At 38.2% G+C, this 23,077-nt stretch overlaps 2 protein-coding genes across 51 annotated transcripts; both read right to left on the bottom strand.

Annotated features, from left to right (window-relative positions):
- Positions 1–525: 525 nt before the first annotated feature.
- Positions 526–22,347, bottom strand: si:ch211-266g18.10 (neurofilament heavy polypeptide). Of its 50 annotated transcripts, none has more exons than XM_048230125.1 (44): positions 21,090–22,347; positions 18,460–18,507; positions 18,162–18,203; positions 17,969–18,010; positions 17,386–17,433; positions 17,210–17,251; positions 16,392–16,439; positions 16,170–16,205; positions 15,988–16,029; positions 15,770–15,811; positions 15,317–15,358; positions 15,066–15,107; positions 14,932–14,976; positions 14,766–14,810; positions 14,645–14,686; positions 14,354–14,392; positions 14,184–14,225; positions 13,870–13,908; positions 13,730–13,771; positions 13,553–13,594; positions 13,398–13,439; positions 13,189–13,227; positions 12,949–12,990; positions 12,726–12,767; positions 12,553–12,594; positions 12,370–12,414; positions 12,179–12,217; positions 11,918–11,959; positions 11,646–11,687; positions 11,420–11,461; positions 10,483–10,530; positions 9,496–9,543; positions 9,291–9,332; positions 9,138–9,185; positions 8,589–8,630; positions 8,053–8,094; positions 7,890–7,937; positions 7,275–7,322; positions 6,913–6,954; positions 5,785–5,832; positions 5,617–5,655; positions 5,471–5,518; positions 5,322–5,360; positions 526–5,199 (listed from the first exon to the last, which is right to left on the bottom strand). In XM_048230125.1, exons 1-44 carry the CDS (start codon positions 22,345–22,347, stop codon positions 5,114–5,116), a joined length of 3,153 nt encoding a protein of 1,050 aa, XP_048086082.1. In that variant the 3' UTR covers positions 526–5,113. The 50 variants fall into 50 exon arrangements, 47 of the variants coding, with proteins under 47 accessions (XP_048086082.1, XP_048086316.1, XP_048086154.1 ...); XM_048230359.1 differs by having other exon boundaries at positions 12,370–12,411; XM_048230197.1 differs by having other exon boundaries at positions 14,766–14,807.
- A 142-nt stretch (positions 22,348–22,489) lies between these two features.
- LOC125287897 (pollen-specific leucine-rich repeat extensin-like protein 1) lies at positions 22,490–23,033 on the bottom strand. Its single transcript, XM_048234013.1, has one exon. It carries the CDS (start codon positions 22,874–22,876, stop codon positions 22,505–22,507), a length of 372 nt encoding a protein of 123 aa, XP_048089970.1. The 5' UTR covers positions 22,877–23,033; the 3' UTR covers positions 22,490–22,504.
- Positions 23,034–23,077: the final 44 nt, after the last annotated feature.

The raw sequence follows: 23,077 nt of genomic DNA, 5'->3' as shown, positions 1-23,077 counted from the left end.
GCTACATTCAAATTCCAGGGAGGAGTGGTCTCTGCAAGTGGCCTCTCTGCTAACTATTCAATTCAGTTAGATTCAAAGCACTTTATTTGTCCCTGAGTGGCAATTTGCACAGTCTTGTATTAGTATAAATAGTCTTAATAGAGATATTTGTATAAATAGTCTTTTTTTTGTATCGTTAAATATAAATACAAATTGCAATAATATAATGTGGTTGAAATTTTGTTTGCTGTAATGCAGGAAAACATTTTTTTCCCCCAAATGTAAAGTCTCTGAAATAAATATGTTTGCAAAACGTAAATATTTAAAGATTAAGATAGCCTTAAGTATAATGGGAAAAAGGTTAAAGATTACAAATTAAAATACAGCATGCTATAAAATTAAAATAGTGTCATATAGCTACAGTCTGTCCTGCTGTAAACAGTTTGTCCAACACCTGTGTGAGGTGCTGCCACCTAGTGGCTTAATAAATGTACACACACATACTGTACAGTAGAGGCAAGAGACAAGAGACACATACAAAACAAGTCATTTTCACTACAGAGACGTTTATTAGACATATCTGACAGATTTCTAAATAGCCATACCTCTACTAATGAGTTAAATCAACAACATTACTCAGTATTAAATATGATGTGAAGTTCTGATTCTTGCTTTTCAAAGGGGGAGTAAAATACATGAGTTTACATGAAGTGGGGAGGCAACTAGCCCCATTGCAACAGGCAGGTCCAAGCTGGCATATAAACAGGCAGGTCCAAGCTGGCATATAAAGTGCAATAATTACAACTGATGAAACCCGATTGAATTTGAATTTAGACAGTATGGCACTTGTAGGACAATTATTGAAGTGACCATAAGCCTTACCACAAATCTTGTACTTGCTATTGCAACATGCAGGCTACATGCACTGTCTATCACACCAGTATAAATCAATCTTTACGTGTAAGGAGATCTTGCTAAATGATCTTCCGAAATGTGAAGATCTGAAGGAGGGATGTACAATAATCATCCTTATTGTAAGTGCTCTGTGCTAAGACATACGGTTGCAATCGGAGTATACTGAATTTGTATGCAACATACAGTACAATGCCAAAACATTTTGACTAAGCTAAATGCCCAAAGAAAAACTATGGGCACCAATGGTACAGTATCTCAGTGGATCTAAATATTATAATATTATATCTTATTATAATATGGCAAATATTTCACACAAAAGGATACAAGAATCAGAATCATTAAAATGCTGAACACTAATCCCTGGATTATTCTCTGTAAGTCGCTGCAAACAGTAATTATACACATTACTCCAGTTTAAACACACCTGATTCTAGTAATACTTTAACTCAGTTGGCTAGCATGTTTAAAAGCACAAAATTATCACACCATGCAGTTGGTTAGGTCACTTGTTCAAATACTCCAAGTAGCCTGCCATGATCATTTAAAATCGTACATCAGTAGTGTGTCTAAACTGGCACAAAAGCCATAAAATAAGTAAGCACGGTTGTTGAAAAACATGCTCCTATGTATAATCAGACTTTCCATGACAACATAAGATATGCTTTTTTCATACATTTCAGACATAGTACGAGACCATTCAGTTGACCACTGGTCAGAAAGTTAGCACAACATTCAGTATAGCGCTATCAACATGCTCATCCTTCAAGTGTCTGCATGACATAATGTCTCGACAGAGTGATCTTGGCCTTGGCCTGTCCCCACTTAGTCTTAATAATACATCAACAACACTAAACATTATTGTAACATCACAACCATAATGTTTTCATATTTCATATTTCACATTAATTTGATATTCACAAAATGTGTAAATGACCGTTATAACAATAAACAAGATAGTGTAGTCTAACCGTATGATAACAATAAACAAGATAGTGTAGTCTAACCGTATGATAACAATAAACAAGATAGTGTAGTCTAACCGTATGATAACAACAAGATAGTGTAGTCTAACATCAGACCATTTTTTCTCGGTATTTCATCCAGTAGGCTACTGTGAGCAAATACTCTGTTGAGGCGATGTAAACAAATCCGTCTGAACGTTTTCTCATACAGTTGTGTAAACATATCCGTCTGAACGTTTTCTCATACAGTTGTGTAAACAAAATCTGTAAAGATTAACATTGAGGCTACAACAAGGACATTATCATGGCATCAACGGTTTGGTGTCGCTTATGCACAGATATTCACAATATGGACATCCAGCTCTCTAGCACTCTTTGTTTCACTTGCATTGATTTATGAGTTCAAAATGCATTTTGCATTCTGTATGTTTAAGTGATCAAAGACATGTAAGTTAGCTAGTTTCACGCCAGGGGAATACTCAGATACACATAGACTGTGATGGTATGTCCTGTACGCCCACCATGTCACGGCCGTCAAAATGCTATCCTGAATCTGTTGAAAACCACAAACCGTTAGCATTACCGTGTCATATTTTGCTAGCAGCCATGTTTGTTTTTGCCTTTGTTTGTGGACGCACAGCACAGGTCGATATGGGCTGTGTCAGGATGACACATTCGCTCTGGACATGAGCAGTCATGACCAGGCAAACACCATTTAATGATTATGTCCTTACAAGAATGAATACAAAACCAGAAATGAATTTAAAAAGAAAAAAATATTTAAAAAATATATATAAAGAGTCAAATTGACCTGACCAGTGATTTGCACTATCATAAGTGGCTGTCTCAATGTAGGCTAATCCACTCACTGTATGGTCCCTGTTATTTGATACCTTGTATGCCTACATGCCCTCTAAAATCTCACAATACTGTGTTGTTATTGGGTGGGCAACTACCAAAAGCAAATGACTGCATCATCAGTATGCTGTGACAGTGTATTGTCTAAATCAGTGGTTCCCAAATAGGCCTCTTCCGACAACAGAGAATCGGCTCCATTCTGGTTCATGGTCCAGATGTTGAATTATATTTTTAATTAGATGTTGAGCATTTTGACCAAAAATAAATCGGTTTGGAACCTAACAAGTTGGGTTAGGGGCTGGAACTGAAAAGTAGTTCATTCATTATTTCTTGTCATTGTCAAAGGGTGACCTGCCATGAAAAGTTTGGGAGCCACTGGTTTACGCTACGGTGCGGCACAGGGACACAGGAAGAGTGAACAGAGTTCGCATTTCATGCTCTAATTCTATAAAGCGCTATTGTGCTCACAATGTGACCTCATTTAATTGTCACCTCATTTGCTTTGTAGAATAGAGTAAAATAGAAAGAATGAAAATAACTAAATACTTCTTAGATTTGATGGATTAAATTAATTATGACTTTTGTTCTCATTGAAAAACAAAAACAAACAAACAAAAAAAAGCAAAAAAGAATATAGGCTATATATCTCAATGTTAGGCCCATTGGTTATCTCCATAATTAGGCCATTGAGACCAAACATTACTTGAATTGAAAGTATTTTCTTGTTGGCTAATAAAATCTCAACATTAGCAAAATCATCAAATCTAGCTTTGAGATATGTCCTTGGAAAAAGGCAAAATAGTATATTCTGAACAGGACTCCTTATAAGATATTATAAAAATAAAAAGTATAATATATAAAATATTGATATCATAATTAAGTATTTCTATTTCTTTCTTACATATGCAACTTTACAATTAAAAATGTGTTTTAATGTGTTTAAAAATGTGTTTTAATGTGTTTTAAAATGTTTATATTAGTTCTAGATGACATTTGGTCTGTGGGTTTGAAAAAAAAGACTTTACTCCCCCAGACCTGGTTTCACCACATGCTGCGCATTTCCTCGAGTGTTTTTACAAGAAATAGATCAGTCCTGTCTGTTACATTTCAGAAATAGATCAGTCCTATCTGTTACATTTCAGAAATAGATCAGTCCTGTCTGTTACATTTCAGAAATAGATCAGTCCTGTCTGTTACATTTCAGAAATAGATCAGTCCTATCTGTTACATTTCAGATTTCTTAAATTGTTGCATCAGTTGCAATTTGAAAAAAAAAAAAATATGAATCATGAAACAGGAAGTTTGTGCAGCTTAACCAACAAGATCAGAAATATGGCCTTGATATTATTATGTGATGAAATGAGTTGTTTTGCTGCCTCCTTATTTTCAAAGGCTCAAGATACTATACTAAAAAAAAAAAACATTGCTTGTGTTTACAAAAAAGGAAAAACAATGACCTCAGAAACGTGTGAATTTGTTAAATATAACTTCAAGTCGATTGAAACTCTGTGAGGACAAAAGAAAGGAAATAAAAAAAAAAACAATATCAAAAAAAGAAAACCTCATTCTGACAGCTAATATAATGGAATGCTTTGAATCAGCACCCTATCAAAATGAGGAGCATGTCGACAGTTATCCTATCGTTAGATGTTGACATAAGACTTCTTAATCTGTGTAGACACAGACATACTGTTATATATACACCCACAAAGGGGTGGTCAGGTAGTAATAATATGGTGGTCGATAGACACCTACGGTAGCTCTTTCGCAGTCATAGCGTCACCCTCTCCTGGTCTGAGCGGGAATGAGCAGTGGACGCAGAAAGGGGCCCCTGGATCACGCAGCTTTGCTCTTTTGCTGCTCGTTCAGGTCCCTCAACTTCAATGTTTCCAACTTTTGTTAGTGTTTTCAAAATTGCTTAAACATTTTATGACTAAATGTTGCACAGCACAAAAACTAATATAGCTACATGTGCAGACTTACGTTGAAACTATTTAGCCATTGTCAAGACACATGTCATGATTCAAGTAAGACATGGCTAAGGCTTTTATTTAAACATTAAGGACATCCTGACCTCTACTGTAACAACTAAACAAACGCTTTTCTAATATACTAAAACAATTAATGTTTAAGATCTTTACAACACTAAGGAAAAAGATGGTCTCTCCTGCTTCCGTGGTCTGTTAAAAGCATACTGAGGCATACAAACAAAACTGTTACCACCATTTGTCATTAGCAGTTTTGCTGAAGGACACCAGCCGTCGTGTTAGACGTGTCGAACCAGTGGTTGCTATCGCACAGCCCAGTCCAGCGATAAAGGTAATCATGTGACTTGACGCTCCACCAAGCTACTTCCACAAGTCCCGAGACCTCCATGGTCATCCGTGGATGGGGTAGTCTCACAATTGCGGTGGCGAGAAAGGGAAGAACGGGTAGTGCGTGTCGTCTTCGTCCACAAAGAAGCACTGGAAGTAAGGGATGTCGTCTGGATTTGGACAAACACCAGAGAAAAGCGTCAGACACATACAGTATGTACCCAGTTTCAGCCTGGCCTAAGCTGCACATAGGGAAAACAAATGATTGATATATCTCTCCACACGTGCTTACCCTCCTCCTCCACTCCAAGGCCGTCTAGTGTGGCTGGTTCTATGGATAGTCGCACATTGTTATTTAATAATCAATCATAAAGTAAATAATTATTTATGCAAATGAAACCACAACATTGATTTATATAGGAAGACATAAACAAATCTCACCTTCCTTTGTAAGTGCTGGTACAACAGCTTCTACTGGTGCCTCGGGCTCTGTTGCGCAACATCAAGCCCATGTTAGAATTTATAACTGAAAATAGGTCTGGTATTACTTCATTCATTGAAGACATAACAAATACAGCATGAGATACCTTTCTTTGTGGGTTTAGCCTTCTTTGGAATCTCCACTTCTGAAACACAGAGGAAAGTACAGTAAAGTGACACAACTGTCAGAATTCAGATCAGATTGACCAAAATGATATTACTGTAGTACTGTATGTGCCATTGAACATATTGTTATTCGTATACAGTAAATATACCTTTAACCACTGGTATATGTTTTGGTTTTTCTTTCAGCACCACTGGTTCTATGTGAGGAGACAGAGTTTTGTCAAAGAAACTCACACACTAAGTAAGTTTGTTACGCATACAGTAATTTCCTGTGTATTAGCCGCATTGTGTATAAGCCGCAGGGCAGTGTTTTATGCAAGTTAAAGAAACAAAACCATATTAATACCATATTAACTGCCCCCGTGTATTAACCTCATAGCTGAAGAAATTTAGCAAAATCACTGTATAAGCTGCAGCTAATAGTTGGGAAATGACGGTATGTGGGATGGCTATAATAGGATGTGATACAGTTTAAGTTAGGCCTATATTCCAAAGCATATGATTTTCTTAAATTTAAATGTCATTTTTTAACAATAGCATTCCTTTTATTTTATTAAGTATTAACAGCCATCTATTTAAGACATGCTGATTTTTTAGAAAACAGAGTGTTTAGTATGCTAGTTCCAGTATCCTATGCTTATGAGACCTTTGGATTTTGAGGCATGTAGTTTGTATGTACAAGTTTAGCCTGGATTTAAATTCAAGCTCGTGCAGTTGTTAACATTCATTAAAACTCTGTCACTAGGACATACGTTTTGCTCCAAAACATAAAGCAATTCAACACAAAATATCTTCTCTCACTCACTCACTCACTTAGTCACTCACTCACTCACTCACTCACACACACACACTCACTCACTCACTCACTTAGTCACTCACTCACTCACTCACTCAATCACACACACACACACACACACACACACACACACACACACACACACACACACACATTAGCGTGAGCACAAGATGCCAAGCGCTCTGCCACTGTCAGTCACTTTACCGCTACTGCGAAAGCCACTGGCGATGTCTCTCATTATAAACTAATGTCTGCTTTTGCTGTAAGATGTGACAGAAGGTAAGACAAGAGAGCAGTCACTAGAATGACGCTCCAGATCTTAGCAGTCTTGCCTTGAGTGCCTTTACTGAATGTTGTCTACGCAAGCCAATGGCTACACTGCGACACAACAATATGTCAATTTAGCTGAGAAACAACATTTGTTTAGGCATGTCTTGCTACATCTTTAACAAGCACACATTATTGTATTTTTGCAAAATACCTTTTTTGGCTGGTTTAGCTTTCTCCATAATAACTTTGCGTTCTAAGTTAAACAGGAAAAAAGTATATATGGTTGCTATATATAGTTGCTGTGAAAACACATTCAATTCAAAGCTTATTTTGAATAACGTCGCTGGATATCAAGACATTGACATTAACTAAGTACCAAGTGATTTCCAGTCAGTACATATGCCAGCATGTGATACCAGATAAAGGCCTTCAGTAAACATGCATCGTCTGGAAAGAGACATGCTTGGGTGGGTACTTAATGTAGTTGACAAGCAACTGGTTATTTCCACCAGGAGTGATCACCAGTGTATCTTAGGATGCATTAATGTGTTATTCAAATCAAAGATTTTTTACCTCTCTTTGGTGGTGTTGCTTTTGTAATATTTTTCAGAGAATCAAATTCTATTCGGAAATAAACAAGATACGAATAACTATTTCAGCAACCGAGATAACCGCTCAAAGTGTCTGACGTTCTTTTTTGGAGAGGGAACAAGAGTAAACATTCCATTCTTTTACATGTTTGTATCGAACGATTGATAACTTCTGCAACAGTGAACATCACTCTTGTGTAGGGATGAAAACAGCACTGGGAAAAAGGATGAGTAATGGCTGCACCTGATGTCACCTGTAGTGTCGTCAATATTTATAACCACTTCGTTCTGGCTTAGTCAGCTTTTTATGGGGTAACTGATGGTTTCATCAGTAATTCATTTAGGCTAAGTTAACTAAAGGTATAGACTTGATTCAAACAACAGTTTTACTTTGCCTAATTGCCTTAATGTGGTAGAACTGACATTTTTAGCAGTAATTTATTCAAGTTAAGGAGACATGTTTTCTCATCCTGAAGCTGAGGAGGAGATGTTATTTCTAGCCTGCCCCTTTTCCATAGATGAAATGAACTACTAGTTTCAAAGAATCCCACTAATATGTAATTAGATAGAAAGGGGGGAAACTCATTTATCTGGTTACCTTTCTTGCTTGGTTCAGGTTTTGCTTTTTCCTTTGGAGCCTCGGGTTCTGTCAAAGGCAGAACATGTCATGTGGATTTTGGCAGTGTTTTCAAACTCTACAGTATGTTGCATCCACACATTTCCATGTAGCTGTTAGGAGAAACAGCAGCAGCCTTACTTACCCTTCTTTGCAGGTTTGATTTTCTCCTTTGAAACCTCAGCTTCTACAGGCGAACAGACAACAGACAAAACTAGTATGGTAAAAATATTTGATTGGCAGTAAATAACAGCGGAAGCGACATACTGGGAGTCCTTAAAGTGTTTGAAAGACCTTTTACTCTGGTGTTTTGAGTTTTGAACATCATTTGAATCACAAGTAATGCAAGTTGTGGTAGTGATCTCTACATTAGGAGAAAAGGGTGGAATGTCCGCACACTTGCGTAAGCTCGAAACGTTACACACTGGTGAAAGTTATTACAAATTCCTGATGGGAGCAAGTGTGCAGACATTCCACCCTTTTTTCCTTTTGATAGCCTAGCACTTTTTGTCCAGCACCTGCCTTGGATGTGCACACCAACAAACTACTTTTCATAGTAATCTCTACATTGCCTGCTGACTTCAGAGATTGGGACATCTCAACACAGTGCTGTAGTTCATGTGCTATGTCACAGTTGACAGATCAGATCCAGTTTAATTAAAGCTGTCTGAATAGACCCACCTTTCCTAGCTGGTTTGGCCTTCTCCTTGGGTGGTGCTGGTTCTGAATGAGATAGAACATTTAATGAGATGAGGAAATGTAAATCAATTGACTGTTGACACAGACTGACACAGACACACACACACACACACACACACACACGCGCTGAATCAGATAAATAAACACAACAAACAAACAAACAAAACAAATACTAAGACCCATGGGAGGAAATGACACGGGAGGGAATGACACCGGCTTGGCAGGGGTATAGCATTTATAACACTACCTCATCTCCTTGGCAGGGGTATAGCATTTATAACACTACCTCATCTCCTTGGCAGGGGTATAGCATTTATAACACCACCTCATCTCCTTGGCAGGGGTATAGCATTTATAACACTACCTCATCTCCTTGGCAGGGGTATAGCATTTATAACACCACCTCATCTCCTTGGTTAGTCAACTCACCTACTGCTACTGTGGGGTAACTAGCGGTTATTAGGAGAAAGCACATCACTGATACATTTAAGAATGAAAAGAAAAAGCTTTGAGATATATCCAAGTTGTTACCTTTTACTGCTGGGGCAGGCTTGACTATCGCCTTTGGAACTTCTTGGTCTATGTTGTATGTCAGATTGCAGATCAGAAATGAGACATTAAAAATGTTAGTTATTTCGTTATTAGTAAATATAATCATGTAATTATAAAGCTAATAGGAGCTACCTTTCTTAGCAGGTTTAGCCTTCTCCTTTGGCAACTCAGGTTCTGAGGTAAATAAAAAAGGTAAAAAAACCCCAAAACTATTAGCCCTACCTGTCCTGTGATTCATAACTTACTATAAGTACATTACATCTACTATTTTAAGTGAATAAAACCATGTCTCCTTTTCCTTTGCAAAAGCCTTAGGGGAACGTTAAAAATGTGTTACCTTTCGCTGGTGGATCTGGCTTAGCTCTCACTTTTGGAACTTCAGCTTCTGCATAGGTTTCAAGGTGGGACATTAGTGAAAAACTTGTGAAACTTGTGAAAAGCTGAACATAGTGATTTGCTGATTTGCCGATTTGCTGTTATTGACTACCCAGAACCCAGAGGCAGCCTGCAGCTGTAGCTGTCCCATACCGCCATACTTCAGCACTGGTGGACGGAAGAGATGCTAGAGGACACCTCCCCTTCCAAGATTCAGAAAACACTCCAAGAGTTTGTTGTTGTCCAGATGTTGTGGAAAAACATTCAGTGTGTGTGTGTGAGGTCAAGTGCAGTGTGTGTGTGTGAGGTCAAGTGCAGTGTGTGTTTGAGGTCAAGTGCAGTGTGTGTGTGAGGTCAAGTGCAGTGTGTGTGTGAGGTCAAGTGCAGTGTGTGTGTGAGGTCAAGTGCAGTGTGTGTGTGAGGTCAAGTGCAGTGTGTGTTTGAGGTCAAGTGCAGTGTGTGTGTGTGAGGTCAAGTGCAGTGTGTGTTTGAGGTCATTTGCCTGGACTGGACTGGACTGGACTGGACTGACTTTTAGTTGGGGATATGAGTACTTGAGTATCAGATTGCCATAGTTTTGAAATGGGTGGGTAGCTTTAGGAATTTTGTCTTATACTAAGTAGTGTCAAAATGTAAAACTATGTAATGAACTAAGGTAATTGTGAGTGAGATATCCTTCTTAGCGCGCTTGGCCTTCTCTTTGGAAGGCTCTGGCTCTGAAACAAACAAGAAATTGGGTAGAAATGGAAAGAAAGCTTTTGTGTTTAGATGTGTTCGATGTCCGATACCTTTATCATTGTACCTATTTATCTCACCACAATCTTCACCAATATTTATTGAAGATCATACCTTTTTTTACTATTTGTTACTTTTCATTTAATTTCATAATACGATGCCATTCATAGTTTCCCATGTAATAGCATTCATATTTCTGTATGAAGGATGGTACCTTTCTTTCCTGGTGCAGGTTTGGCTTTCTCCTTTGGAATCTCGGGTTCTGCATGGGCCAAGAAAAATAATGCCATTAGTGCTGTTTCCTATTAACTAAATGATCAGAGACAGTAGCAGGTTTGGGTAGGGATGACGTGCAATTGAAGACATCTCATGAGTTCCTTCGGCTCCTGAGTTTGCCTGAGATAAGCAAGCAGAAGAGTTAGTTATTAGGCGAGGTCTCTGGCCAGGGTCCTTAAAACACCTTGAAGGGATCATGCAGGAGTCAGCTGCGGAATCCATCCATACACCCCCCCATTCCATACCCAGGGGATACAGGAAGTGTGAGGGGAGGTGATGGGCTTAGCGTGAGTTAGTGCCACTGGCAACGAGGAGAGCTGAATTGGGAAATGATAGCTTAGGCCGAAAGATCTACCAGGAAGACTTATGATTTATGTCACCCGTTCATTCATCACCACTAGACAATAAGTGGCTCGTGCTCGTCTTTAAAGTGTTGTGTCTGATTCACCTCTCTGCTGCTTTCAGGCCACGAACTCTGACCTACATTGTGCTCTGCATCCTATTCAGGATTAAACTGTCAACTCTATCTCCGTCTACAAAACCTTATTGAGTATTGAGCAGGACAAATGTCTTGCATGACCTCCAAAACACACGTTTAGGAGCTGGTCATAAAATGGAACACACCTAGGTTTTAATGCATTTAAAGCTCATATGCAACTGTGCACCTCTTACGATTGGTTTGCCTTTCTCCTTATGAACGTCAGGTTTTGCATGGGACAGAAAATAATGGTTTTTGAAAATGTTAGCAGCAACAGTTTATAAATAGGTGAAAAGCTGCGCTGAATAGCATTACTCGTTTCTGAAAATGTTAGCAGCAACGGTTAGTGGCGGCTCATGAAGTTTGCTGTTCTAAGCTCAAGCCACAGCACCGATACCTTTCCTGGCTGGTTTGGCCTTCTCCTTTGGAGGTTCAGGCTCTGAGTGAGACATGAAAAAGAAAGTATTTTTATGGTGATTTTTACTCTAAAAACCCACATGAATGTGTCAATGTCACACTGTTTTTAGTGTTGTCTGTCATTAATTTAGTTTAATAATTTATTAATCTGAAAAGTCAGAAATAGAGTTAGGCTATACAGCCTACGGCTATCTATTGAAGTGTACCTTTTAAAGCTGGCTTGGCTTTCACCTTTGGAACCTCAGGTTCTGTGTTGGGCAAAACATAATGGATGATTATGCCCTAATTTAAATGGCGGGCAAAGTACTCTCTCAACAAGCAACGTTGTCACGCTTGTAGTAATGTTTTTTGTAAAAATGTTAACAAAGATATACATCTTTTAGTGTCCTACATGGTTTAAGTGCAATTGTCTGTATAATAACAAACTGATTTAATAGATAATATGAGCTTTTGTCATATTATGATCTGGTAGAGATACCTTTCGGAGCTGGTTTGGCCTTCTCCTTGGAAGGTTGAGGCTCTGAAGAAGGTATGCAAAAGAGTGTTTCTCCCATATTCAACGGTACTGAGAACTGTGTTGAAACTTTTATGAAAACCTTGTCACAATTGCTACACTGATTTTAGTGTTGTTCATCATCAGATTTTAGAGTAGTTGTCTGTATAATCATAACATGATTTTAAGGTTAACTATTCCTATGGCAGGCAAGTTAGGCTTTATGGTCATTCCATTGAAGTGTACCTTTTAAGGGCTTAGTTTCCTTCTTTGGAACCTCAGGTTCTGATAAAAATGAATGACACTAATACTGTTATTTCTGAGATAATCAGGGACTGTGGGGGTGTTTGGTTAGGGGTGTAATACAAATTAAGGCATTAGAACATGTAGCGCATAAGCATTTAAAGCACATCAAGAATGAATGCATGAATATGCACCTTTTACGACTGGTTTAGCTTTCTCCTCAGGAACTTCAGGTTCTGCTTTAGACAAAAGATAACTTAGGTTAAATGCTAAACTGAAGAGAGTTTGTGTTATATTGAAAAATATTAGCAGAGGCAGTTAGTGGTGGCTCATTAAAATTTGCTGGTCTGAACTTAATTATCTGCAAACACTGATACCTTTCTTGGCTGGTTTGGCTTTCTCCTTTGGAGGTTTAGGTTCTGCATTGGACAAGGGTAATTGAGGTTAACCACTACACTTAATACATTAGTGTTATATTGGTGTTGTTGACAGTTAGAGGTGGCTCATAAAATTTGTGGTTTTAAACGTTATTATCCGCCAGTACCAATACCTTTCTTAGCTGGTTTGGCCTTCTCCTTTGGAGGTTCAAGCTCTGAGTGAGACATGAAAAACAGAGTTTTCCGATGCTCTACTACTATATTTTACTATGTAGAACTGTTTTTCAAAGATACACGACTTTTAGTATTCTAAATGGCTTTAATTGATTTGGATAAGACGAAACTGATTTGTGATAATAATTTGCTGCTGAAAACATAAGTATATAGTAGAGATACCTTTCTGGGCTGGTTTGGCCTTCTCCTTGGGAGGTTCTGGCCCTGAAGAAGGTATAAAAAAGAGTGTTTCTCTCTTGTTCAGCTCCAATGAGAGCTGTTAAAACCGGTTTCAATGCTATACTGATTTTAGTGTTTATCATGATTTTAGAGTAATTGTCTGAACAATCAGAAATGGATTTGAAGGGTCACTATTCTTGTGGCAGACAAGTTAGGCTTTATGGCCATTCTATTGAAATGTACCTTTTAATGGCTTTGGTATCTCCTTTGGAACCTCAGGTTCTGCATCGGGCATAATTGATAATAAAAACAATGAATAAAGAGACTGACTGTTATTTATGAAATATCTCCACAGAGGCAGTGAGGGTGTTGGTTAGGGGTGCATTCCAAATGAAGGCATTAGACAAGATAAAGCAGCGATGGTTAAAAGTGTGGGAAGTATGTAAGTGCACCTTTTACGACTGGTTTGGCTTTCTCCTTTGGAACCTCAGGTTCTGCATTAGACAAAAGATCATTTAGGTTAAATGCTAAACTGAAGAGGGTTTGTGTTTTATTGAAAAATATTAATAGAGGCAGCTAGAGGTGGCTCATAAAGTATCTTCTATACCTTTCTTGGCTGGTTTGGCTTTCTCCTTTGAAACCTCCGGTTCTGCATTGGACAAGGGTAATTGAGGTTAACCGCTAGACTGAAGACACTGTGTTACAGTATATTGGTGTTGGGCAGTTAGAGCTGGCTCATAATATTAGCTGTTTTAAGCGTAATTATCTCTTTCAGTACTAATACCTTTCTGGGCTGGTTTGGCCTTCTCCTTTGGAGGTTCAGGTTCTAAAGAAGGTATAAAAAAGAATGTTTCCCACAGGTTTAACAGTAGTGAAAACTGTTAGAACTTCTTTAGAACCATGGACCATTCTATTGAAGTGTACCTTTTAATGGCTTGGCTTTCTCCTTTGGAACCTCAGGTTCTGCATCAGGTTAAACATAATTGATAAAAAAAATATATGAGACTGACCGTTATTTATGAAATATATCCACAGGGACAGTGCGGTGTGTGGTTAGGGGTGCATTGCAAATGAAGGCATTAGATGAGATAAGCAGCTATGGTGTAAAGCCTGTATATGTGCACCTCAACTGAAATGCTTAACTGAATAGCATTGATGTCACATGGAAAAATATTAGCATCATCAGTTGGCTGATGAAGTTATCTGTAGCCTACTCAAGCATCTGCAAGCAGATATACCTTTCTTAGCTGGTTTGGCTTTCTCCTTTGGAGGTTCAGACTCTGAGTGAGACATGAAAAACAGAGTTTTCCGATGTTCTAGAGTAATGTTTTTTTATGTCTGTATAAGAACAAACTTATATTTAATAGATAATATTTGCTTTGGTCAACTGAAGCATCTGGTAGGTAACCTTTAGCTTGTTTGGCCTTCTCTTTTGGAGGTTCAGGCTCTGAAGACAATGTGAAAAAGTGTATAATTGTTGAGGTTCGAGAGTAGTGAATTTTTACTGTGTTAAATTGTTTTCAAAGATTAACTGATGAACTTCAAAAATGTTTTGTTCTACTGTTGGTCTCTGAACAATAACAAATTGATTGCAATTGAATGCATATCATTCCATTGGAAAAGGTGGCAAAGTGAAGCCAGCAGAACTGTCACATAAAGCAGAGCTTTTTAAAACAAAGCATACAGTAAATGTAAACACCTTTAATGACTAGTTTGGCTTTCTCCTTTGGAACCTCAGGTTCTGCATTGCACAAAATATGATTTAGATGACAAGCTAAAGTGACAAACATTCGTGTTATTTCTGAAAATGTTAGCAGTACCTTTAATGACTGGTTTGGCTTTCTCCTTTGGAACCTCAGGTTCTGCTTTTCACAAAAGATACTTTAGAAAACTACAGCAAAGACCAGCAGTTAGCAGTTAGATGTGGCTGTTAGAGGTGGCTGATAAAGGCTGTCGTTATAAGCTCAGACATCTGCTAGTATGTACCTTTAGTGACTGGTTTGGTTTTCTCCTTTGGAACCTCAGGTTCTGCTTTAAAAAAGATAATTTAGGTGAAAGACTATTAGATGTGGCTGATAAAGGTTGTTGTTATGAACTCAGGCATCTGCTAGTAGTGATACCTTTCTTAGCTGGTTTGTCCTTCTCCTCCGGAGGTTCAGGCTCTGAATGTGACATGAAAGTGATGTTAGTAAGGGATGCAATACAACAAAGACAATAGAGAAGGTATGACAGTAAAGAAGATATGCATGTTTGTACACTTTTGATGCACTTTTGGAAAGCATCAGTTTTGTATTTGAAATGAGCAGTGTCAGTTAGCATTGGCTCATAAAACATGCTGTTACAAAGTCAATCATCTGCTAGCCACAGATACCTTTTGTAGCTGGTTTGGCCTTCTCTTTTGGAGGTTCAGGTTCTGAATGAGACATGAAAAAGTATTTTTGAGTTTTGAGTTTTTTTTAGTACTATTTTGATATTTGAGTGATATTTAGTAAGAACAAACTGTACTGTTAATTTTTGGTCTACATTTATATACAGTAATACCCTATTGATAACCCATGATTGCTATGGAAGAAGTCAAGTAATTTGAAACCAAAATGTACTAAATATGAATGACCCTAAATTTGGAAATTAAAGAGTACCTCACATAATGACAATGTGAAATTGTAAACACAACTAATTCATGTATATGTTAAAAGTCAAGAGATGTAAACTGATTCAGTACAAGTCAGAAATATATTATGTGGTCTAAATATAGTAATGTTCAGCTTTTTTTTTATGTCAAATTGCATTAGACCTGAGGTAGCAGGTATGGTGTGGACATTACCTTTCTTTACTGGAATTGTTTTTGTGATGTTTTTCAGAGATTCTATAGTGGAAAGGAGTGCATGGTAAATAGGTGTAGAATACAGTAATACAGCATCTAGGATATTAATATATTATTAAATATGTATAGCTTCAAAGATGTAGGAAGCAAGTTATAAGAAAACATCATTCAGACTGGTGTAGCTGTATGAAAATGTGCTACAGACTTGAGATGAGTACCTATTGTTGCAGGTGCTGGTCTAGCTTTTGGTACTGGAAGAACTGTCACAAAAAATTATTTATCAGTCCATCACCTCATCATTTCCTCACCGCATTCATAGAATGACCATTTTAAAGCTTTTACAATTTAGGACACAGAGAGACCTTAGAACATATTCACATATTTCAAACACAAAAATCACCTATTTTTGGCAGCATTTGTGGTTTTCCCTTTGGTTCTGAAAAAGCCAAAGTAGGAAAAAGCATCACTCAAGTCTTACCATATCATAAGTGACTGGAATGTTTGCAGTATGGTTGTCTTTTTAGCATAAGTTAGACAATTGATTTATTTAAAAAATGTACATGTAAATATTATAGAAAACAATTAATATAAAACATAATGTTGACACCAACAATGTTCCTACCTTTCACAGGCGTTGTTGGCTTAGCTTTCTCTTTAGGAACCTCAGCTTCTAGAGCAGGTGAGAAACCATTGTCAGTGCAAATTCCATGACATTTTTTTTCTAAATATACTAATGGAGTACAAAAAATTATGATAGCTGAGCTGCCCTTTTTAACATACCGTAATTTCCCAACTATTAGCTGCGGCTTATACATTGCTTTTGCAAAATTTCTTCAGCTATGAGGTTAATACACGGGGGCAGTTAATATGGTATTGATATGGTTTTGTATCTTTTAACTTGCATAAAACACTGTCCTGTGGCTTATACACAATGCGGCTAATACACAGGAAATTACTGTACTCCTTGTTGATTGCTTGTTGATGTAGCATATTGTTTTATTGATGTTTAGGAAGAATAATGTAATGGCGAGTTTCTCAATCATCATGCAAAGCCATTTTTGCCATTGTTGCTATTGTGAATATTTGCTGTTTAGCTCAAATATCAACAACTTTTCACTGACTGCACCACAGCATAGCAAAATTAAGCAGTGCCAATAGGATTAGCAGCCTTTTCCGTGTATTTTGCTCTCAAGTATTTCCTGCAGGAAAGTGAAAGTGCAAGCATATCACTCAAGGTTCAACTCAAATGTTCTTGTCCATTGAGAAAAAAACACAAATACTTTTAATACTTTTATTAGTTGGTATGGCTTTTCCCCTTGGAACCTCAGGTACTGGGACTAAAGTATGTGAAAACTGATAAGTCATTTGTTAGAAATGAGCTAAACTAAATGGTCAAACAGACTTTCGTTTTTGAGGCGTTGATTATTGCTCATACCATACCTTTCTTGCCTGGTTTGGCCTTGACCTCTGGAACCTTGGGTTCTAAACAAAGATAAAAAAAAGTATATCATAAAAAACGTTTATAATACATTTATGTATTAATAGTTAATAAGCATGCATTATTACTATAACTATGCATTATTGAGATTGTGATGATATGTAACACAAATTCATACCTTTTACTGCTGGTGTTGGCTTGGCCTTCTCCTTCGGTGCCTCAAGTTCTGGTCAAGTGAAATACATTTATTTATTAATTGAAAAAAGGTGATAACTAGTAATTGCTTCTCAATGCACTTAAAGAATCCAGCATGCTTAATGTGCTAGTAGCTTTGAAGTTTAGCTTGGCTAATTCATGAGCACACAGGAAATTTCAGCTTGTTTTTAAAAAAAAAAGTAAAAATGAAATATCATTTTTCAGTAAATGCTGTAAACACATTGCAGAATGGCTTAGCATAGCAAAATGTGAAAGTAGATATAATATGCAATCACAATATATGCATTGTGAGATTGATCAACTTATTAGATTGCCTTGATTAAGGCATATAAACCTTGTATGCTTTTAAACCATAAGCAAAGCACTTGAACAATGATGGATCACAGAGCTTCTTTGTCTTCGCCTTAATAAAAGGACAGTTACCTTTGCTTCACAGTATTCACTGCAAACAAGCCAAAAAACTGTGTTTTTCTCTATATGACTCAATTAGCATGTAGCATAAAAGCACACAGGGGCACTGCTGACTACAAGCAGAACTGAGTTACTTTTCTTTGCTGGTTTGGTTTCCTTCTCTGGGACCTTGGGCTCTAAACGATAAATGCAGAAGTCAATTCACACCTAAGGCCGCATTTCATTTGACACAGAGACAAATGGCTATAATATAGCATGTTTGGAGCCAGCTGTTTTGTATGACATCAGTTCTACTGGGCAAAATAACTCAAGCTTAGCCTACTGTACCTTTCTTTTCAGGTTTGGCTTTTTCTTTTGGAACATCAGGTGCTAAATTGAAAGATAACATCCAGTGTTGTATCAGTTCTGGCTTTGACTCTCCTTTTATCTACCTTTCATACCAGCTGAGAAATGTTCAATGAATCAAATTAATATTTAAACAACTTGAGAGTTGTTATAGGTCTAGTTTTGACAGATTTGAAAAAAACTTTCTCTTTGACATATCCAACTTTTTTTTAAAAATGTATTTATAGGCCCTACGAACTGAGCCTGAATTCAGTTGTCATCTCGTAAAATACATTCTTACCTTTTACAGCAGGAACTGCTTTGGCCTTTTCCGTTGGTTCCTCAGGCTCTACATTACAGAGACAATGAGACAATCTGTAAAGTCTCTGTTGGCAGACAGCGGTTCTCTAGCAGTTGGGCTACAGAACTCAAGAACACTACACTGCCCTACAAAGCAAAAAGGCAGTAACTACGCAGAGTGCAGAACTGAGAAAAAATACTTTAAAGTTATCCTGTCATCCAGCCTAAATAGTTGTAGGTAGATTATTGGACATGTGGCTGTTTTGTTACTTTATATTAGCGTATTCATTGTACATATAAATCCTCATATTTAATTTTATATTTTACCCCTATTTTGCAGTTACTGTATTCTGTACTGTATACCAAAAAATGTGGCACCATACCAAGGAAAAAGGCAGTAACTACAGATTCTCCAAAAACTATTTTGCCACAACTTGGGCTCTGGGTGTGTTAGGTACACTGTATTTGAAATAATTGGAACCATTTGTTTTCCTGAACATGGATATACCAAACCCAAACTAATTTGACCATTTTAGGTCAATATTTTCCACCCGGAAGCTGTTCTGGTGCTGTAACCGCTTCTCACATTGCTAAGCTGTATCAAGGCCCAAATGGGGACAATTTATTTTGAATAGGACCACATTATTATGTCTGAGTATTAGATTAATGTGTGTCTAGGGGTGTTTCTGTATCTGTAATGTATATAGTATCTGCTATACCTACAAATCACATTAATGTTAAAGCACTGCAAAACAACTTTTCTTTAGAGCAATATAAGCAAGTTAAACTCCATTTCAACAGAGCAAAACAAAATAATTTTGCCTAAGTGTTTCTAAGGCTTTTCAAACTCTTGATGATAACTAAGACCACACATTTCACCACATTTCATATGGTTAGCCTATTAGTCCTCATCCTCCACAACATTGCTCACAGGCAGGGAATACCAGATTAAGGGGAATCAAAATTAAATATATAATTTTATATTCAGAAGAAGAAATCGTGCAATAGCCTACATAAATGCTTAGGAACAGGAACCAATGTGTTTGAGCCTGAGAGCTAAGGGGGGCGTGAATACCTGCCGGCTCGCACTGCAGAAGTTTGTTTTTGTTGAAAGCATGGATGCTTACAGTAAAGAGAAAGATGTCAGTTTTGCTCACAACTTGCTAACTTCTCTAAACAGCGGACATCCTTCAAACAGCGGCCGCGAAGAGAGTGTGTTTTAAGGCTGGTTTTAAGTTGAACAGACACCTGTCACGTTAAAGAATAACTGTTACACCGATAGTTGTGTTTATGGACAGTTATATTCTCCTGTTGGACAACAACGCCATGAATTATTAGCCTATGAAAAAAGAAGACGCCGCAAAGATTGTTAAGGCGGAGCAAGATATTTCATCAGGAGCCACTTCCGGGAACCCGGATCGCACGAGGGGGGGTCAAAATCCCCCTTTATGCAGAGCAGAGGCAGTGACTGCTCCATTGAAGTCTATGGGCATAGCTCAGAATTTTACCACATATGCTAAGGTCATGGTTCTATAGAGTTAAGAATGTGAATTTTGGGCACGTTTTCATGATCCTCAAACCCTTCTGAACATTTCAGGTACATTTTTAGCATTTTTGAGCATTCCATTCTGGAGAAAATCGACTTTATATCAGGTGTGCGCCGATTATTTATGCCGCTGCTGTTGGCCGGTTGCATCGTACGCTCATCAATACGTCATCGACAAGCCTCTTTATGCAGACAGGATTTGATCCCCATTTCACGCCCATAGACATGAACTACAACAAAGTATCTTGCTCCGCCTTAACAATCTTTGGACGCCGTTCATGTAGGCTAATAAGAGCGAAGAAGATCACACTGGCTGTTTGGATGTTATGGGATAGCCTGATGCCTTTAACCTTAGCTGCTAGAAGTTTTAGGCTACCTCCGCCCAAAGGTTATCTTTTGGTGCTGTTTCTGTCTCTGTATGTTCGTTAGCATAGATATATATATATATACGGTTCGTTAGTAAGATAATTCGAAAAGTACTGTAGCCTACGGATTTGGATGACATTTTCGCACAACATGGGTATTATAATCGCAAATGTTAAAACCGCCCCGCCGTGAGGATGCCGCGAAATCAGCTATGTGTGTTCACCATGGAAACAGTAACTTCACTGCGCAGCAACATGGTTATTTTTTGTTAGGTAAAACATAACAAGAATATAGTAATGGATGTTACTGTACTCTTGCTTTGTTTCATAGGGCTTTTTGCAGTTACTGTACAAACGACTACCATTTTTCTCCAAAACGACACACATTTGAGATAAGATGTTTTGTCACATAACAAAGGATGCCTTGAATGTCATGAAAATGATAACTCATATTTGACCAAAAATGCAGTTACTGCCTTTTTGCTTTGTAGGGCAGTACAGGTCTTTCCTTTTGCTCCTTTCGTGCTGCTGTCATTTCAAAGACATGGTAATTATCCAGATTATTTGGTGCATTAAGTTGCATCCAGTCTTTTCACAATCCCTTCAGTGACATAAGTGATGGTGTGGGGACATTCAGAGCAGATGGGTTTGCTTAACTGTAAAGCACAGTTCTATTTAATATAACATTTAGTTAAATAGTGATACTATTTTAGGTCTTACCTTTCACTTTTTTGGCTGGTTTAGCTTTCTCCTTCACAGGTTCTGGTTTAGCCTTCTCCTTTACGGCTTCAAGTTTTGCCTTGTCCTTCACAGGTTCAGGTTTAGCTTTCTCCTTGACAGGTTCAGGCTTAGCTTTTACAGGTTCTGGTTTGGCTTTCTCCTTCACAGGTTCAAGCTTAGCTTTCTCTTTTGCAGGTTTGGGTTCTGGTTTAGCCTTTTCCTTCACAGATTCTGGCTTAGCTTTTACAGGTTCTGCCTTAGATTTCTCCTTCACAAGTTCTGACTTAGCCTTTTGCTTGACAGGTTCAGGCTTAGTCTTCTCCTTTGTGGATGTAGGTTCTGGTTTAGTCTTTTCCTTCACAGGTTCTGGTTTAGCCTTTTCCTTCACAGCTCTGGGCTTAGCCTTCTCTTTTACAGGTGTGGGTTCTGGTTTAGCCTTATCCTTCACAGGTTCTGGTTTAGCCTTTTCCATCACAGGTTCTGGTTTAGCCTTATCCTTCACAGGTTCTGGTTTAGCCTTTTCCTTCACAGGTTCTGATTTAGCTGTATCCTTCACATCTTCTGGTGTAGCCTTTTCCTTCACATGTTGTGGCTTAGCTTTCTCCTTCACAGGTTCCATCTTAGCCTTTTCCTTTTCTGGTTCAGGTTTAGCCTTCACAGTTTGTGGTTTAGCCTTCTCCTTCACAGGTTCTGGTTGAACCTTCTCCTTCACAGGTTCTGGCTTTGCCTTCACCTTTACAGGTGTGGGTTCTGCTTTAGCCTTCTCCTTCACAGGTTCAAGTTTAGCCTTGTCCTTCACAGGTTCAGGTTTAGCCTTCTCCTTCACAGGTTCTGGCTTAACTTTCTCCTTCACAGGTTCTGCTTTAGCCTTCTCCTTTACAGGTTCAAGTTTTGCCTTGTCCTTTACAGGTTCAGGTTTAGTTTTCTCCTTCACAGGTTCTGGTTTAGCCTTTTCCTTTACAGGTTCAAGTTTTGCCTTGTCCTTCACAGTTTCAGGTTTAGCTTTCTCCTTCACAGGTTCTGGCTTAACTTTCTCCTTCAGAGGTTCTGGTTTAGCCTTCTCCTTTACAGGTTCTAGTTCAGCCTTTTCCTTTGCTGGTTCGGCCTTAGCCTTCTCCTTCACAGGTTCTGGCTTAACTTTCTCCTTCACAGGAGCTGGTTTAGCTTTTTGCTTTGCTGGTTCAGGCTTAGCCTTCTCCTTCACAGGTTCTGGCTTAGTCTTTATTTTTGTTGGTTCAGGCTTAGGTGTGTCTTTCATGGATACTTCCTTAATCTCCTCCTTAGCTTTTTCCTTAGGATGTTCAGGCTTAACTTTTTCTTTAGTTGGTTCTGGCTTAACTATTTCCTTAATGGGCTCTGCCTTGGCCTTCTCTTTCAAAGGTACAGCCTTAATTTCCTCCTTCACAGGTTCTGGCTTAACCTTCTTTTACAGGGGCAGCTTCAGGTGTAGGCTTTTTCTTTACAGGTGCAGGTTCTGGTTTAGCTTGTTCTTTAGGAGGTGCTGGTTTAGCCTTTTCCTTGACAGATTTGGGCTTAGCCTTCTCCTTCAAAGGTTCTGCCTTCACCTTTTCCTTCGAAGGTTCAAGCTTGGCCTTCTCCTTGTCAGCTTCAGGCTTAGATTTCTCCTTTACAGTCTCTGGCTTACTCTTCTCTTTAGCAGGTTCTTTTTGAACTTTTTCCTTCTTTACAGGCTCTGGTGTTAGTTTCTCCTTTAAAGCTTTAGTCTCTGGCTTTTCTTTCTCCTTCGTTGGTTCTGGCTTGTCTTTTTCCTCTACAGGTTTAATCATCTCCTTTGCAGGTTCTGGTTTAGCTTTCTCCTTTACAAGTTCTGGCGTAACCTTCTCCTTAGAAGCTTCTGGCTTCACTTTTTCTTTTGCAGGTTCAAGCTCAGCCTTTTCCTTTGCAGGTTCTTTCTTGGCTTCCTCTTTCTCAGGGGGATTTGGCTTTGGTTCACAGGCTTCTCCTTTCCTTTCCTTTTTGGTTTGGAG

This window comes from Alosa alosa, chromosome 1 (genome assembly GCF_017589495.1).
Source record: "Alosa alosa isolate M-15738 ecotype Scorff River chromosome 1, AALO_Geno_1.1, whole genome shotgun sequence".
Lineage (NCBI taxonomy): Eukaryota > Metazoa > Chordata > Actinopteri > Clupeiformes > Clupeidae > Alosa > Alosa alosa.
The sequence above is the reverse complement of the archived record's forward strand: the minus strand, read 5'-3'. Positions and strand labels throughout refer to the sequence as shown.